This window comes from Rhineura floridana, chromosome 3, assembly GCF_030035675.1.
Source record: "Rhineura floridana isolate rRhiFlo1 chromosome 3, rRhiFlo1.hap2, whole genome shotgun sequence".
Classification (NCBI taxonomy): domain Eukaryota; kingdom Metazoa; phylum Chordata; class Lepidosauria; order Squamata; family Rhineuridae; genus Rhineura; species Rhineura floridana.
In genome coordinates this window covers 121993918-122010629 of record NC_084482.1, presented here as the reverse complement: position 1 = coordinate 122010629, position 16712 = coordinate 121993918, and the positions used below count along the sequence as shown (strand labels likewise).

The 16712-nt window shown below is 42.7% G+C and overlaps 1 protein-coding gene across 1 annotated transcript in view; it reads left to right on the top strand.

The window, feature by feature from the left end:
- Positions 1–208: 208 nt before the first annotated feature.
- Positions 209–16712, top strand: part of HK3 (hexokinase 3) — a 28857-nt gene continuing 12353 nt past the window's right edge. Inside the window, exons 1-12 of the mRNA XM_061613409.1 lie at positions 209–938; positions 2565–2713; positions 4365–4484; positions 5628–5726; positions 5833–5932; positions 6832–7015; positions 9337–9492; positions 13082–13315; positions 14133–14437; positions 14923–15071; positions 15261–15380; positions 16022–16117. Coding sequence (XP_061469393.1) covers positions 209–938; positions 2565–2713; positions 4365–4484; positions 5628–5726; positions 5833–5932; positions 6832–7015; positions 9337–9492; positions 13082–13315; positions 14133–14437; positions 14923–15071; positions 15261–15380; positions 16022–16117 — 2442 coding nt within the window. The remainder of the gene's footprint in view (positions 939–2564; positions 2714–4364; positions 4485–5627; positions 5727–5832; positions 5933–6831; positions 7016–9336; positions 9493–13081; positions 13316–14132; positions 14438–14922; positions 15072–15260; positions 15381–16021; positions 16118–16712) is intronic.

Sequence of the window (16712 nt, the reverse complement as noted above, 5' to 3'; positions counted from 1 at the left end):
CCCTCACAGCATTAACCCTTGTTATTTCTCATGCCTTGCCCACGCAGCTTCAGAACGGTTCCACTCACATTCAGCCCACTTTGAGCCCTGTCCCAAATTCAAATTGACTTCCAGCCCTGCACACCAGCCTGCCTCAACCCCCACTCTCCTCTCATGCTTGTTGTTGCTTGATCACTTGTGACAGACAAGGGCTTTTGTGGTTGATGCCATGTCGGAGGACCAAGGCCAAGGCACAACTCGCAGAGACTCTTGTCTCAAGGCAGGGGCAGCTGCTTCTGGTTCCGGTGTGCCAGAAACCATGTCGGGTTTTAATCCAGCTACCAGGGGCGGTTCCAGAGTTTCCTTTTTGCTAAATACCACATCAGATTCCAGCCCATCTTCTGAGAACGCTCGCAGGATTTCCCTTGTGATAAATACTTCATCGAAAACAAGTGCAGGCTCCAACACCTTCTTTGCTCTTAACAAGTCAGGGCCTGGGCCCCTAGATTCTTTTGAGACGAATAAGTTTGGCCAAGTGTCAAGGGACTCTTTCTATGTTCCCACGCAGGAGGCCAGTGCTGCCAGTTCTTCTTTTTTGGCCTTTACCATGTCACATACATCTTCACCACGAAGCTCCAGGGAAACTCATCTTGTTCCCAAGCCAAAGACAAGTCTTGCTGCTAGTTCATTTGGGGCCATGTTCAGGGAGGACTTATCTGGAGTCCCAGAGATCAGGGAAACCCGCAAACTTATTCCCCACCGTGAATCCTCTAAACTTTCTTCTGTTCCTGAGCAGATCCAGAAACATGTACAGCCTTTTTACCTAGCCAAGGAGCAGCTTCTGCATGTGAGGAATGCTGTATTATCTGCCATGGAGCAGGGCCTAAAGCAGAAGGTTAAAGATGCCCTCCCTTTACCCATGCTGTCTTCATATGTTTGTGCCTTGACTGATGGCACTGGTAAGTGTGCTTCGTTCACCTCAGTTGGCCTTAACTGTTGCCTAGACCAGTAGTCTTCAACCTTTCAGACTGGAGACCTATCTTTACCCCAAACGTGCATTTGAGGGCCCATTTCTTAATTTTTTTTTTACCAGATAGTTGCATGGTAGTCAAGGGTTGCTGTTGCAACCCTCCTTGGATTAGGCCACAATATGGTACTGGTGGATCCCTTCCGACCCACAAATTGAAGACCAATGGTCTAGAGACTCCTTTACAGCTTGCACACATTTCTGCTGGGATTTCAAACTGCCTCTGTAGCTGTATTTTTAATATCAGCTTGCTGTGCGGACATTAGCAGGAGAATAATATTTATCTCCATGCTGTGAAAAGCTTCCTTGCTGATTTCTGCAGATAAAGCTGTTGTTAAGGACAAAGGACCAGGCCAGGCTTGCTTGTTTTTTGTGGTTTTCATTCTGCTTGGTTGACATTGCATCTACTTTGGCTGAGAAAAGGGCTCAGGACAACAAGGCACATTGCTTAAGATGGCAGGACCTACCAGAAGTGGAATACAACTTACATAGCTCTGCTTTGATTGACCTCAGATCCACTCTTTCCAAAGCTTTGCTCAGACTCTCCATTGTTTTCAATGGCATATGCTGCCTTATGCTGAGTCAGACATAGTTATCCATCCAGCTCAGGACGCTGACGGGCAACAGCTGCCCAGGGTTTCAGACACAGTCTTTCCCAGCCCTACCTGGAGATGCTGTGGAATGAACCTGGGACCTTCTGCATGCAAAGCAGTTGTTCTATTAAGCTACGGCCCTACTTGTTAAGGGGCAGACTTCCACTGCTGAAGCAGTCCCTTCACAAATGCATTCACTGTGCAAATCATTGAAAGCACATAGATGCACTCTACACTATAAATGTAGCTACCAACCCAATGTGACACTTATGTGCATGCTGCCCTGGTCTCTTATGGGAGGAAGTGCAGGAATAATAATAATAATAATAATAATAATAATAATAATAATAATAATAATAATAATATGCAGTGACAGTTCATGCCTTTGCTTTAACAGCAGGGTTGAAACATTCCCCCCCCCAACTTCAACAGACTAGTCAACAGGCTAGTACACTTCAACAGATTTAAGAAAGCAAAATTCTGACTATGGTAAGCTCTCTCATCTGTGACCCAATTTTATAATGGTTTAAACTTTAAACCTGTGGACAGGGCCCAGTGATTCTTAATTAGTATTATTGTATAGCACCTAGTAACTTTAAAAATATTACGATGATGAACCTAAGCTAATTATCATAGACCTACTGCATTTTCTGTCATTTATCATGTGCCATTAAAACCCTGAACAGTGAGTAGCGTTGCTTTCTCTCCCACATGGAAAATAATCTATCATTGCTTATTGTATATATAATAATATATATTCTAATTTAAAACTGTCCATTGATTAGCAGCAAAGCTGGGCTAAGCAAACAAAAAATCTGGAGGCAGGCAACCTCCCCCCCAGCTCCCAGCTCTAGCTCCCATCCAGTCTAGCAATTTAAAAATAAGTTATGTGGCAACCATAGGAACAAGTGAGACATGGGAAGTCTTGATCACTATATACCTTAGTGTTCACATCTGTTTTGCAGAGCAAGGGGATTTTTTGGGTCTAGAAATGAAGCATACTCAGGTGAAGGTCTTGCTCTTGCAACTGTCCAGTGACCGTGAGGAGTCAATGGTGATTAAGAAAAGGAACTTTGCAATTACTGAGAAGATTATCAATGGCAGTGGGGAGCAGGTATAATCTGTCTTGAGTTCTTCAGCTTGCTTAATCTATTCAACTTGTTATTATGGACCCCTCCAGACTTGTGTGTTTGGGTTTTTGGGAGGCAGGGGAATTTTGCAGCATGTCACTGATGCCATAAAATTGCCTTAGTCGTGGATTTATACTGGACTGCCCACACACCATTCTGCTTTATTAATTGTTCTGTGATGCTTCCCCAATGTTACTGCATTAGTGACATCTGAGGGGCACCCTTGAGCTATAGTGCCATGAAAGCAGGAGAATCACAAACAAACCTGGAACATGTATGGTATGAAGAGTGACAGGTTGACAGCAGAAAGCTGTGGGACATACCCTGATTGGAGACAAAGCAGCATGTCCATCCCCAGCTATTTACAGGCACACACCGTATTGAAAGTGACACTGTGTTTAATTGCCCCGTTACCATAATGAGCACAAATCATCATGAATGCACAAAAAAGGATGCCTGGAGGGGGCTTGTACTGCTCTCTTTGCTAGCTTCCTCTTTTCTCTTATATTCTATTTTAAATTATTCTATTGATTTTCAAATGTTTTCATGCTCCCCATTTAGCTACTCTTCCATCTCACTCTGCCGCTCTGTGACCTCTTTACTCTTTTGGTACACTTCTCTTCTGAAACCCCCGCTCCCCCATGGGCTGAATGCACCATTCTCCCCTACATCCTACCAGCTGTTTGGCTCCTTAAAATTGACTTCTTAATTCAGGCACACTTCAACCACTATCCTATACACACTTACTACACTGGAGTCAATCCCACTAAACACTGTGAGAGAATTATAGCAAACATGTATAGGATTGTACTGCTAATCAGATTCCTCTCACCTACTGTGCCCCCCCCTTCCTTATTTATTTTCCTGGCAATTTCCTTGCTCTTTGTTACTCATTTTCCCTGCTCTACATTTTCCTTCCTTTTCCTTATTAGTTTTCCATGCGTTTTCCCTAACCTTGGCAGTTACCAAGGTCTCCTGCATTTTAAAGTTAAAAGTAGCCACAGAACCCCTGCCAAATCAGATTGTGACCGTGATTATGGGAATGGGCAGCATCCCCTATACATCCCCCCCCTGATTTATATCCTCCACCCAGGCAACTGTTTGTCCCCAAGGGAAAATGTATTTTTCCCTGCAGCACAAATAGCATCTGTGTGTGAGAGATATAGACTGGGGAAATGACAGGGGAGAAAGTGTTAACATTTAAATACCCCTTACATATATTCTTAGATTGGATTTGAGCTCCCCAGGACTGCTGCAAACTACTCACCCTGGAAGATTCTATCACATATAGTGGCCTATAGTGAGTCAGACTCTTGGTCCATCTAGCTGGACTTAGTTTGGTGCTACTCTTAAGTTCCGTTTCCAGTGATATCACTTAAGTATGATGATGATGAGAGCCATTTTCTTTTCTTTTTATCTTATGTACAGTTGGGTTTTAAGAAAATAACAATAACAAAAACAACAGTAGTGGTGGAGGTTGATTTAAAAAAAAGCATGCTGGGTGATTTAGTGAGATCTCACTACTGGTGAAATTTCTGGTTCTACATTGGTAGCAGACAATTGCTGCCATCATTTTTTGGCACCATGCCCTGAGGTGAGCAGAGTGTACTCATAACATCCTGTTTTCTTTTGCAGCTTTTTGAATTCTTGGCACAATGTGTAGCCATGTTTTTGGGTGGACTTGACATCAGCGTAAAATATTACCCGCTGGGCTTCTGTTTTCCCTTCCGTTGCGAACATGTCACAATAAACCAGGTGAATACTTTGTTGGCCCAGCAGCAGCCTGTATGGGAGACTGGAAATAGGAAAGAAATCCAAATGATACATTAAAACTGCAATCATATACTCACTTACCTGGGAGCAGGGATGGAGGAGCATTTTGATTCTGTTCACATTTAAAGGCTAATCTATCAGATTCTTACTTCTCGAAACAATACGCAAGCTGAAATACAGGTACCGTTGGGAATTTGCACTTATCTAAGGTTTGCGATGCAGTTCTTCAACCAAACAGTGTTTACAAAAATGCCTGTATTAGGGGAAATTGTGCATAAAAATGAATATATTAGTGAGAATGACATAGAAATGCATTATATGAGGGAAGTTGCTTGTAAAATGTGTATAGTAGTGAAAACTGCATACAAAAAAGTGCTTATTAGGAGAAATCTGCACTGAAATGCTAGTGAATTTTCATAAAGATTAAAACATAAACTGCTATAGAAAGGTGGTGAACCAAATTGAGGATTGGGAAAATGAGAAACTGAGAGAATTGAAATTAACATATCCTTCTATCTATACCTCAGAGTATACCCCACTTAACTATCTGGGACTTCTGAGTAGATATATATAAGTTTGTGTTGTAAGACAGACTTGATTGCAGCAGAACTGATTGGTTTACTGGGAGGGATGAAGTGGGGGCAGGTAGTAACTCCAAGTGTAGCTGGAGGGTGCTTCTGGACTGTTGCTGTTTTTGAGTGGGATTCAATGACATACCATCACATTTATTGGGAGATCTTGCACAAAATACCTGCTTCAGACTTTTTGCAATAAGGAGAGTGATGGGGAAATGCACTAAAGTTGCTTTAATGCAGTGTTGGGTAACCTCTGCAAAGAAATCAGGATGAATGCTCAATAAACAGGTAGTCTGGAAGTGCCCATATATGTACAGCGTGGGCTGCAAAAGTTGCCAACAGTAAGACAGATTTGAGGAAAGGTCATATATACTTGAATCTTGGCCTCTCTCTTCATAGTCCAAGATCACAGGACAAGATTTCATAAATAACCCCATGAATCATAGTGCTCTAATTCTTTGAAAGCAAGGTACGGAGTGCTTGTAGGAAGCAGGGCTTGGTTTCATAGTGGGTGTTGAAGTTTCTTAATGGCCTTCCTGTCTTCCCTTAGTGTAAGTTGATCAAATGGTCAAAGGACTGCCGGTGGCCAGGTGTGGAGGGGCGTGATGTGTCACAATTACTTCAAGCAGCTCTTAACCAGCATTGCAAGGTGAGGACAGTGGCTGGGTCAGCTGTGACTGAAGCAAGTATGTGTGTGTGTGCTTCTGTGTGTGGTGAGAGAGCAAGAGAGAGTCACTTTGATCTTTTCTCTCTAGAACTACCAAGTTGAGGTCCTTGCTGTAATAAATGACGCAGTGGCAACCATGTTGAGCTGCCATTCTGAAGAAGAGCAATGTGAGGTTGGGCTAATAATAGGTAAGCAAAACCTTGTGTGAAGCTGAGTGCATGTTAGCAATGCCTGATATTAGGTGTGGGTGGAGGGGATTTGCCAGGAAGCTGGCTATTTTTGTCAAATTGGAAGAATCTATGCAGAGTATTAGGTGTAGTCATATTATAGGACTAGAAGCCAATTTCCTAGCTGTAGAGGCTGTATATAAACTTACCCGTTTATAGCACAGAAATGTCGCTTTTCTCAATGTGAAATTATTCATGCTCATACTCAATATGCTGCTTTCAGTCTAGATTGATTGCAGATCCAACCATCCAGATGGGTGGGTGTGGTTACTTAATATGTGTTTGAAAACTTACCCTTGACTAGATTATGCATTTGAAAAACCTCCCCTTGCGATCTTGGTATATGTTTATCCATAGTACCATTGACCAGGTGCCGATACATCCCCCATTCCTGGGACTGCCTGCATTTGTTTTCAAATGGACACACTGCCGGGTAATGCAGAATCAATCTACTGTGAGCTTTTATTTTGTGAATGAAACCAGTTTGTCAAGAAGCACTTTTCAGGGGCAAACATATGCAATAGGACTAGATTATGTGTGGACTAGGTGGGAAAAAACAGAACTCAGTCTCCGTGGATTCTAGTGTAAATGTCATGTGTACACAGCGTAGGAATTAGGAAGGTGGATTCTATACCCACCTACCAGTAAGATGTTGCATTTCATTAAAATGGCAGGTCCTAGTCATTGTATGAGATAGGATACTGCCATATAGATGAACTCTGTATCTTATACTGCATGACAGTTGCTAATAGGCATCATATTTCATTCCTCATTGTCTTGCGGTCAGAGGGTTTATTAAAATGGCTGTTTCCTCTGTTTTGAGCTTCTTTCCCTGCACTCTGTCTTCCTGCATATGGCAGATGCTGGCACTAACTGCTGTTACGTGGAGGAGACACAGCACATGGCAGGCTTGGAGCAAAAGCAGGGATGCATGTGTATCAGCACAGAATGGGGCAGTTTGGGGAATGCTGGCGAGTTGACAGATGCAATGACAGAGTATGACCTGCTAATGGATAAACAGTCCATGGACCAAGGCAGATGCAGGTGGGTAAAGAGAGTGAGAGGGGCATTTTGGTGCAGGTAGAAATGTTGGAGAATTCTACTAGAAGCAGAAATGGGAGTGGAAATGGCCACAATTCACATGTTCACCCAAGGTCAGAAACAGAAATCATTGGTTTTTTTATTCCATTTATGTTACACAAATATTCACACTATTTTCTGCATTGTTTTTGGTGTTTTCCTTCCACTGAAATGCGTTGAAGTTAATTATGTAATTAATTAAGTTAATTTCTGCCATAGCAGATAGTGAGACGAATAACGTAAGTTTTAGCAGAAGCCAAACTGTAGCGGAATGAAAACAGTGCCAATTGTGACAGCACGGGATGAGAGGGAAGTCACAGTCTCCTTGTATCCCTAGGCACAGGCTATGAGGCACAGGCTATGAAGCACTGGCCTGTTTGATGCTAATGTACTTTGCCCTACAAATGTACCTACTTCTAGAAGCCAGATTATATAACAGGAAAAGAAAAGGAGTAATCAGTTATTGGTAAACGAGATCCAGTTGAATAATCAGGGTTATGCATACTTTGTGCCCCAAAAATACAGTTTCTATATAATGGAACTCCAGATCTGTGTTTGCAATTGTTGAGTTACCATCTGTCTACTTTATATGCATAACCCATTCTGAAAGGAATATTTGTATTTTGACAAAATTCTGGAGAAAGGGAAGAGGTAGACAGGAAAATAGGGTTGGGGAACAGGAAGAGAGAAGGAATTGTGCTGGAGAAAGAAGCTCTGCCTTCTAACTTCTAGTTGAGACCATAGCCAGAGTTTCTTAACTCGGAAAATATATTTGCTGCATGTGTGTGGATGTTTTCAGAGGTAAACTCTATAAAGTATAATGGGGAGGTGTGCCTGTCCCAAACATTTGGGGATACATAGTGGACATCCGATGGGAAACTATAACTGGCCAACACTTTCAATCTCCAGCATGTGTCCACCACATGACACTGACTGTTTGAACAATACTTAGTACTGCAAATACCAATGTGACTTGCCTACGAGTGTGAAGTAAAGCAGAATATTAATCAGTACTGAGTGCGTAGCTAGTTCTAGTTCTGTATTTTCAAACATGTAAAATTGTCATATTTTTAATAGTTATCACAGCTTTGCTATTTTCAGGATTTCTGATTCTGCACAAATACAGAAAATAGCCCTGGAACTAGAGTGTAAAATTACAAAGGTGTAGCTGGTCCCAGGTTCCTGTGCAAACCACTGGAAACTCCACATACTTGCACTGGATTGTTAGTATGTGGTGAGAGCATATGGGCACTTCTAGACTGTCACTATTTAATGGGTAGTGTTCACTCACATACCAGCAAATTCAGATGCACATTCAAGTAGATTTGGCAATCTTGTCCAAGAAACCCACTCCCAAAAACAAAACAAAAACTTTTTGCAGTAAGGAAAGTGATAGAAAAGACACTCTATGTGGGGCTGCCCTAGAAGATGACTCAGAAACTGCAGGAGGTCCAAAATGCTGTAGCCAGAACTCACATAACCCCTGTTTTAAAGCTACTGCACTGGTTGCAAGTTTGTTTCTGGATCCAATTCAAGGCCCTCACATTACTGTTTAAAGACCTGCATGACTTAGGCCCCAAATATCTGAAAGACTCTCTCCTTCCAAATTCCTACAGAGCCTCTTGGGTGTTAAGACTGGCAGAGGGGGCTCTCTCAGTAGCTGCACAGCCCCCAGAAGTTTTGGGGTGTGTGTGACCCAGTAGAGGGCATTCTGTGTAGCATCCCTAAGCTATGGATTCCCTCCCCACAGAGGTACCTCTGCATCTTCATTATGTGGTTTCATTATGTACACCTCATTATGTACCTGAGATATATATTTCAGGACTCACCTGTTGACTGTAATTTGTTTTAACTGATTTTAATATTGCATTTTTAAATTGTTGTAACCCACCCTGGGATCCTCATGGTGAAGGCGGGTAAGAAATAACAACAACAAACAACAACAACAACAACAATATGCACTGGAAAGTGTGGAATAACAATACTTGATGCAGTATCATATATTCTCACCGCAGACAAATCAGAATGAATGCAATCGTATAACCTTTCTGCAAACTGCATTCAGGATGACTGCTCAATGAACTGATAGTCTGTGAACAAGCTGCCTATGATAACTTGTTGCCTTGTCTTTTGTAGCAGCAGGTGGTGTAAGAAATGGCCAAGGCTTCTCATATATGTGAGACAGACTGAACACAGTTACCTGCCAGCTACCCAGGAGGGATGTTCACTGCTTTCACTCCAATTCCTTCTCTTTCTGCACTGATTTTCTTTCTTCTTACTGCCAGGTTTGAGAAGATGGTCAGTAGCTTTTATCTGTGTGATACTATCCGAGTTGTTCTGGCTACTATGGCTGAGAAAGGTGAGCTCTTCAGTGGGGTCCTGACTCCCACTCTACTGACCAAGGGAAAGCTGCAGCTCCAAGATGTTGTGGAGATCATAGAGTAAGTGAGTCCCTCAAGCTATTCTTGGGATACCTGATCATCCTTGCATCCTCAGCGGTAGCTTGGTGTGCCTAGTTAGACTAGCCCTAGACAAAACAGCCAAGAGGAACGAGCCTTCCAAATTAATTTCATCTGTAGCTCATAAAGAGACATTGAAGCAGGTGAATGAATGAGTACTTGCACATTTGAATACTTCCTAGGATAGCACAGAGATACACTGCAATATCTATTCAAATAAGATAACCTGATAGAAGACTTCAAAGAAATGAATATTTAAGGGCAATTCACAAAATATATTTCTCATCAAGTGGGAGGAGGGAATGCCAAAGGTGTGACAAGGCAGAGAAGAGGAGCATAAATGTGACATCACCAGCACCATCATTTAATACTGTTATTCAGTGCCAATAGAAACATTCCCATGATTTCCCTTGACTCTTCCTTTTCCACATAGCCTGCCATTTAACTTGCACATTCTGCTCCATCTCACTTCCCTGCTGTCTCCGGGTCCTGATGATTTTCTCTTCCTCTTTGCTGCTCTCTTTTCCCAGATCTTCCTCCCTTCCCCCTTCCCTCCACAACCTGAGTCTGTCACTTTCTGTGCAGAACATGGCAATCTATACAGGCACACACACAAACATCTCTACCACTATGCAATGTGGGGGTGGGTATCTTGCATACATGACATATTACGTGTGTACTTATTACAGTGACAAATTGTACAAAGGATGAGGTTTAAAAAAGTATTTTAAAAGCATGGTGTACTTGAGCAGTTCCATAGTGATCATCATCATTGAAAATCATCTCCTTTTTGAAGATAAGTAGCTTTAAAAAGTAAAAGCTGGAGAAAAAGCATAAGGAACTAATTTTCACACAGATAAAGAGACAAACAATACAATTAAGATGTATTGATCACTTGAAAAACAGTGTGTAACCTTCAGTGAAGCTAAATTATTTCATATAGTTCAGTAAAGATGTCTATGGGTTCATCAAGGTTATCCATTTTCTATATGATACTACTTTCCATAGAGAGGAAAATGGTAAAATCAAGGTATAGTTCTTTGAGATATACAGATGGCTGTCACACTTGCGCCTACATTGAAAGCACTTTTGTATATGAAATGTGTATCCTTTGACCCCCCCCAGAGCCTCGCTCCAGTTGGAGTCTGTAAAATGCCCATCTCTTTAACTACAAGGGGTGGATCAGTCTCTCTTGCAGGTGATGAAAAGCGGCACCTCAAACTTTCCTCTGAGTAAGGAAAGGAGGAAAGAGCAGAGCGATACAGCAGTGAACAGAGCAGGACTGGCTGTATAGATGGTCAAATTTACCTGCTCTGCTGGTGGTCCCAACTGCTGCACTCAGGTGTCTAACAGAGTTTCCAGCTAGAGTCTGTAAAACGTCCAGCTTTTTAATCACAAGGGGTGGGGCAGGCGGCATCTCTCTCGCAGGTGATGGAAAGCGACACCTCAAACTTTCCTCTGAGTCAGGAAAGGAGGGAGGAGGAGAGTGATGCAGCAGTCAGCAGAGCAGGGCTGGCTGTGTAGATTGTCAAATCTATATCTGCATAGGACCACAGTGATAGGAGACATTCAATACTAGTAAGTATAAAATGATGCACATTGTGGGAAACCGTTGTTGGGTTGGAAGCTACCCACTGTCACTTTGAGTTGTTGGAGATAACTCCTAAAACCTCAGGTCAATGCACTGCAGTTGTCTCCAGAAGGCAGGGTTTGGGAGATTATTAGGAAAGGGTTAGAAAATGTTATGACAAATATCACTGCTCCTATATAAATTATTGACTTGGTCACACTGTCCTAGTAAAGCCATCTCAAAAGAGGAGAAGCTATCTCAAAAAAGATTGACAAAAAATGCAACTAAAATAGAAAGAAATGTGGAACACCTTATCTGAAGTTAAGATATCTAGGGCTTTCGAAAACGGCAGCTTAGAAGGGATGTGACTGAAGTATATAAAGGTATGAATGAACCGATTAAGGCGAACAGGGAGCAACTTTTGACTTTTGCATATTATTCTACTAGTAAATGGCAGCACATATGCACATTTAAAATTAGCCAGTTCCCCCCTCTCCATGTAGTGCATAGTTAATTTGTGAAGTGTCCCAGTAACAAATTTTGCAGTTTTAGAGAAGCTCCTGATGTTCCTGGGTGTTTTTTGTTTTTACTCTCGACAGTCCACGTAATGTTGATTCTAGGTAGATTGCACTGCATGAGATTTCACATGAATAAGTAACGCCACATTCACACCATACATTTATTCCACTATTATTCCACTTTAAACAGTCATAGCTTCCCTCAAAGAATCATGAGAAGTGCAGTTTGTGAAAGATGCTGAGAGTTGTTAGAAGACCATTATTTCCCTCACAGAGCTCCAATTCCCAGAATTCTCTGGGAAGAGGGGGTGACTGTCAAACCACTCTGACAGCTGGAGCTCTGTCAGGGGAACAGGAGTCTCCTAATAGTTCTCAGCATCCTTCACAAACTACACTTCCCAGGATTCTTTGGGGTAACCATGGCTGCATAAAGTGAAATAATAGTGGAATAAATAGGTAGTGAGAATGTGGCCTAAGTATCTCATGAAGTGCAGACCGATTACAGAGATTGGGAAGCTGAAGCCAATATATGTGTATGTTCTCTATAGTATGTGCCTTCAGTGGTGTGGTCCCATATCTGCCCCCCCCAGCACACTCTAGTTTTTAACTTGCTATAGATGAACAAAGGTTACAAATAAAAATGATTAGAGAAAGCTTCATGTCCAAGCAGCATCCCGGGTGTGGAACTCCCACCCGAAGGAGGTGGGACTTGCTTCATCCCTGATGTGTTTAGGTGGATAGACAAAACATTGTTATTCCACATGGCTTTCAATAGGTTTTAATATATAATCTAAGGTTTTTAACTCTGCTCCCTTAGGTCTGAATGTTATACCTTTCTTTCACCTTTGTAAGCTAAATGAACTCTATTCAGGGTCATTAGGATGCTGCCTCATACTGGGTTAGACCACTGGTCCACCTAGCTCTATATTGTCCACATTGACTGGCAGTGAATCTCCAGGGTTCAGACAGTAGTCTTTCCCTGTCCTTCCTAGATATTCCAGGGACTGAACCTGGGACCTTCTGCATGCAAAGCAAGCGCTGTACTATTGAGCTACAGTCCTTCGCATAACATTATGATTTCTTTCATTTATTTAAAAAAACATGTTTATACTGCTTTGGGGCCTTAAGAAGGGCCCCAAAAGCAGTTCAGACAAAAGAAGAAGTCATACAAAGCATAATCAAGGAACAAAACTTTACAAAAACCCTTAAGTTCCAGTGAGGTGTAAATATTTTCATGCCATTTTCTGACATACTTATGTCTTTCTCTAAGGAGTCAGCTTAGGCAGAAGAACAACTGTACACATACACACACACACACACACACTTATGCCAGTCCATTATAGATGGAAGGTCCAATGATTTCCATTTAGAGTCAGTATTATTATTTGTAGAGATCAATACACAATTGACCAGTTCAGAGTCTTCCTCGTGCCTCTTGCCACTGCCCCCACCCCATTTTAACTCATGTGTGTTTTAACTGCAGTGAAAAGGTGGGCCTGGCAAAAACCAAGAACTTCCTTTTTCACTTGGGAATGGTGGCAAGCAACCAAGACTGTTTCCACGTGCAGCAAATATGCCAAGCGATATATGTCCGTTCCGCCAATCTCTGTGCTGCTGGACTGGCTGGTGTCCTTACTCATATCCGTGTTGCTCAAGGGCTGTCAGAGATGAAGATCTTTGTGGCTGTGGATGGAGACTTGTACAAGAGCCGGGCACAGTAAGGAATTGTATTGGGCAAAGGAATATTTATTTATCTCATGAGTAGCCAATATGTTGCCCTTCAGATATTGTTGGACTGTAACTCTCAATACAGCATGGCCAATGGTCAGGAATGATGGGTGTTACAGCCCAGATAGGAGTTATGGGAGTTACAGCCCAGCTACATCTGGAGAATGACATGTTGGTGACTACTGATTTAGATTAAAGTAAAGGACCCACCAATCCCACTATCCATTGGGTCACTGGACCAACAATAACAGTTTCCTTGACTTCCTTTCATGAACAGATTACTGGAGCAAGCTTTCTCCTGGATTGGAATCATTGACTAAGAAAACCCTTCTTCCAGTGGCTTAGATATCCAAATTTCTCCCTTCAACCTAGAAAACCATTAAGTCAATATAGCTATTCATCCTTACTATCAATTTAGTAGACATATCTAACTTTTTATTTTACTGTACAACTCCTTCTGGGATAATAAGGCACATAAATCAATTAGACAAATGGATCCATCCATTTGTCTGAATCTCCCAGCTCTGGTCAATTTCCTGGGTTACTGGGGTTTCCCAGGCTAGAGGGTCTATTACACAATCAAAGGTAAGAAGCAATAATTTCAGGGGTTTCCACTATCGTTTTAATATTTGGATAATGTAAACAGGTCCAAAGACTTATTTATCCAGCAAATGTTTTATTCCTTTTGGAGCTGTTCCAACCCTAGGCAGAGGGACAAGTCAGGAAAGGCACTTGACTAATGCTACAGGTTACTTCCTGTTCCAGTCATTCTTTTTCGGTGTCTCTGACATTTCCTGTCTCTCCAGGTATGGTGAGATACTGCAAGAGACGTTGAAGTCACTGGCTCCTGAATGTACCGTCACCTTTGTCACGTCAGAGGAGGGCTGTGTTCTTGGGGCTGCCAAGGTGACAGCTGCAGCAGTGAGGCTTAGAAACCAGCATGAAGTAGTTGCCCAGGTCCTGGCACCTTTCCGACTTTCTGTGTTGGACCTTGAAAGACTGCGGACCATGATGAGACAGGAAATGGAGAAGGGTCTGTCAAAGGAGACACACAGCTCAGCCAGTGTCCGCATGTTGCCCACTTATGTCCGCAATTTGCCTGATGGCAGTGGTGAGAAACATGGACCCCATATCTAGGGAGGGAAGTGCTTTGAAGTGCTTAGGTGGGCTTTTTTTTTTAATCTCAGGGAAGTTGTGTTTGGTCCAGAGAAAAACTTTCAGGTTGTTTCAGGGCAGGTCTTTTCTTTGATTGGTCATCTCGCTGAGAAGGGTACAACATAACTACACAAACGTCTTCCATGACTACTAACCTTTTCAGATCCTGGACCTACCTTTAGCCCAAATATTTATTTACCAACCAACAAACCAAATATTGCTATTGTGGTAGTGGGTCCCGAGGCAGCAGGTGATGACCAATATGCTAGAGGGAATGCTTCCCCAGGGCCTTTTTGTTGAGGTTGCCAACAATGATTGGAATGATGTTGACCTCAAGCAAAGAGGCTAAGGTAAGAGACACTTGCTGTGACTTTGAAGCTGGTACTGGATTGTAGGGAGTAGTCTCTTTCACTCAAGCTCTTGTCCCTATACTTTTTGTAGAGAGAGGGGATTTCCTGGCACTGGATCTGGGCGGAACTAATTTCCGAGTGCTGTTGGTGCAGGTGCGAAGCAAGGAGGAGGGTGGTGTGCACATGACCAGTGAGATTTACAGCATTCCACCAAAAATTGCCCAAAGTAATGCAAAAGAGGTAAGTGTAGGAGAGGGGATAATATGATCGGGTTGGATTGGCCTCTGTTACAGACTGGCTAGTTCCTAAAGCTGTGACACTGGAATTCTTGGGGATGGATGATGCTGTTAATGATGGTACCAGCCTCTTTGCTAGAGAAGTCATTTCTCCAAACTTGACTTTACAAGCATGCCCTTTTCATTCTTGCAGCTCTTTGATCACATTGTTCGCTGCATTTTGGATTTCCATACCAAGCATAGCTTAGCAGGCCGCACACTGCCACTGGGTTTCACTTTTTCCTTTCCCTGCCATCAAATAAACCTGGACAAGGTATGGAGCTTCTATGGAAGTGATCAACTGCTCAAGTGGTGATGCTGGGAATGTCTTTTTGTGGGAGTTGGGAGGGAGAGGAATGGACTGAACCACCTTGTAGCCCGCAGGATGGACAGAGGTGTGAAACTCTCCAAACATGATGAGAATAGCATAGCTTTTATACCATTGGCAAATAATTTGAAAAGAAAGCTCAGAGAATTGCTTGATTCATGGGATTTTCTTGAGAATTTTACTGTTGACAAAAATCCCAGTACCTAGGCATCTCTTTCCATTAGTTCCAGTCTCCCTCCTATATTCAGGGCAGTGTGTATGCTACAATTCTGTGCAAGCAGAAATGGGTATTTATAAGTTGTTAGCCCCTATAGTTGCAAAGATAAGCTTGACAATGGCTGTGCAATGCCTGATGAAAACTCAGAAGCTAAAGGGGCTGCACAGTGTTGATAGCGCTGCCTGTACTTTTTCAGAGGCAGGTCCCTGCATTGTCTGCATGCCCCCAGCTGCCATCTCTCCATTGCAGTGAATCTACAGCAGAATCCAAGGATCTCATTAATTAACATATGAGGGGCAAATGCGCAGAGAAAGCAGTTCAGCTGCAGGCACACCTGCTGCACAATTCCTTATTTTTCTTGGTTTCCCAGGGCATCTTGCTGAGATGGACCAAGGGCTTCAGTGCCACAGGCTGTGTGGGAGAAGATGCTGTGAGTTTGCTGAGAGAGGCTGTACAACGTCAAAAGGTACAGGTGGGATCTGGGGCAGGAACTCTGGATAGATTTGAAAGGGATTAGAGTTTGGCCTGGACTGTTAAGTCTTAATCTGATTTATCAAAATGAAAGGCTATTAAATTATCAAAAAACCTGCCAGTTTGAGATCAGTGTTAAAGCTATCTCATGTTGGCTCAAGAGCCACAAAGCCAGAAAATTGGAATTCAGGCTGATGCCTGAACAGATGTGCCCCGTGTTCAGTAATGTTGTTGTACAGTGACACAAATAGTGCTTGTTTACAATAACTCACCCTGCACGCACCCACACTTATCCTTGGTCCTTCAAGCCCAAATCCTGATGTGGAAGATTGAGTGCCTGGGACCTGCAAAGATACCCCACATTGTCCTGTCCTTGTACTGCCTTATGAAGCACCTGAACCACAGTGTATTGCTAGAGGGATCTTCCTGTGAGTTGTCCCATGCTTGCTTGTTACTTATATCAGTCGCTAACAGGATGGATTAAAGCAGGGGTGAGGAACCTCTGGCCCGCAGCCTAAATCTGGCCTGCCACGTGTCTCAATTTGGCCTGAAAGGCCATGTCAGGCAAGCTACGACCACTTGCTCTACAT